Source organism: Chinchilla lanigera, unplaced genomic scaffold, assembly GCF_000276665.1.
Source record: "Chinchilla lanigera isolate Chin_1 unplaced genomic scaffold, ChiLan1.0 scaffold00084, whole genome shotgun sequence".
In the NCBI taxonomy this organism is placed as follows: domain Eukaryota; kingdom Metazoa; phylum Chordata; class Mammalia; order Rodentia; family Chinchillidae; genus Chinchilla; species Chinchilla lanigera.
Window position 1 is genome coordinate 8,467,807 of NW_004955485.1, and position 1,194 is coordinate 8,469,000.

The window sequence follows — 1,194 nt, forward strand, 5'->3', positions numbered from 1 at the left end:
GTTATGACACGTCCATGCCCCTGTCTGGGGGTGTTCTACACGTCATTACTCATGCATGTCACTGAGTGCGGAGCGTTCCCACCCAGGCAGGCCTGCGGCTCCTAGGCCCTCTCCCTGGGGGCGCTGTGGTCAGACCCCTCCTCTGGCCGTTCCTGCCCTTAGGCCCCGCAGGCCCCCTCAAACCCCAGCGCCCGTCTGCTTTCCCGCCCCGCCTCCCGGGGTGGTTGTGCGACCGGTGGGAGGGGACCGGGAGTGCGGGACCAGGGCCGGGGAAGGTAACGTGCCCTCCTGGGGTCTTCTCTCTTCCCAGGCCACCCTCCGGGGCCCACTAAAAAGGCGCTGAAGCAGCGCTTCCTCAAGCTGCTGCCGTGCTGCGGGCCCCAAGCGCTGCCCTCAGTCAGCGAAAGCAAGTGCCTCTCCTATGCTCCCGGCGGGCGGGACGTGTGACTGGCGGGGGAGGCTGGCTGGGCGTGGGTGTGCGTGCGCCCGAGTGCCTGCGTGCTGCTGTGCTCTGCGAGACCCGGAAGGAGCGGGTCCTTCGGGCCGCGAGGGAGCGGCTCCTGGGGCGGGGCCAGGCCTGTGGGCGGGCCCGGGCCCTGGGCGTGGCCACCCGTGGGCGGGGCGAGCGGTGGTGCGGGTCTGCGTGCGGCTTAGCGGGGTGACGGTCTGCGCCCGTGTGGCCGCCTGCCCTACGTCTGTTTGGGCCTCGAGGTGTATGTCGCCGACGCCCCGTCAGGATGATTGTAGGTGCAGAGAGGGTGGACGGTGCCCGCCTTCCTCCTGATGGCAGGACACTGGGTTTTCTGCCCCAGCTTGGTCCCTCCGTGCAGCCTCGAGCTGAGGGACCGCACCTTGTCCCTGGGTCTCATCAAGGTTGAGCCTTGCCTACCCCAAAGGACTGTCGTGCGGTTTGCAAGCCCAAAAGGCCCGTCCCGTAGCTAGCGACTTGAGCACGTCGTGTGTAAATCGGACGGGCCGCACGCGAGGGAGGCTTGGAAGAAGAGGCGTGAGTGTGCGCGTGTGTGCGGGGTGTGAGACTGCGCGTGCGCGGGCGGGAGGTGGCGGCCGCGTGCTCCGCTCGCTCTCGGTGACGGTTCGCTCCCTTCAGCATTAGCCGCCCCAGCCTCCCTCCGCCCCCACAGACCCCGCCCGCTGGACCCAGGTGACTGACCCGGTGGGCGGGAGCGGGGCGGG

At 69.4% G+C, this 1,194-nt stretch overlaps 1 protein-coding gene across 1 annotated transcript in view; it reads left to right on the forward strand.

Annotated features, from left to right (window-relative positions):
• Positions 1-310: 310 nt before the first annotated feature.
• Kcnip2 (Kv channel interacting protein 2) overlaps positions 311-1,194 on the forward strand; it is a gene marked incomplete at its 5' end in the record, with an annotated part of 4,104 nt that continues 3,220 nt past the window's right edge. Inside the window, 2 exon segments of the mRNA XM_013504088.1 lie at positions 311-406; positions 1,109-1,162. Of these exon segments, the coding sequence (XP_013359542.1) occupies positions 311-406; positions 1,109-1,162 (150 nt within the window).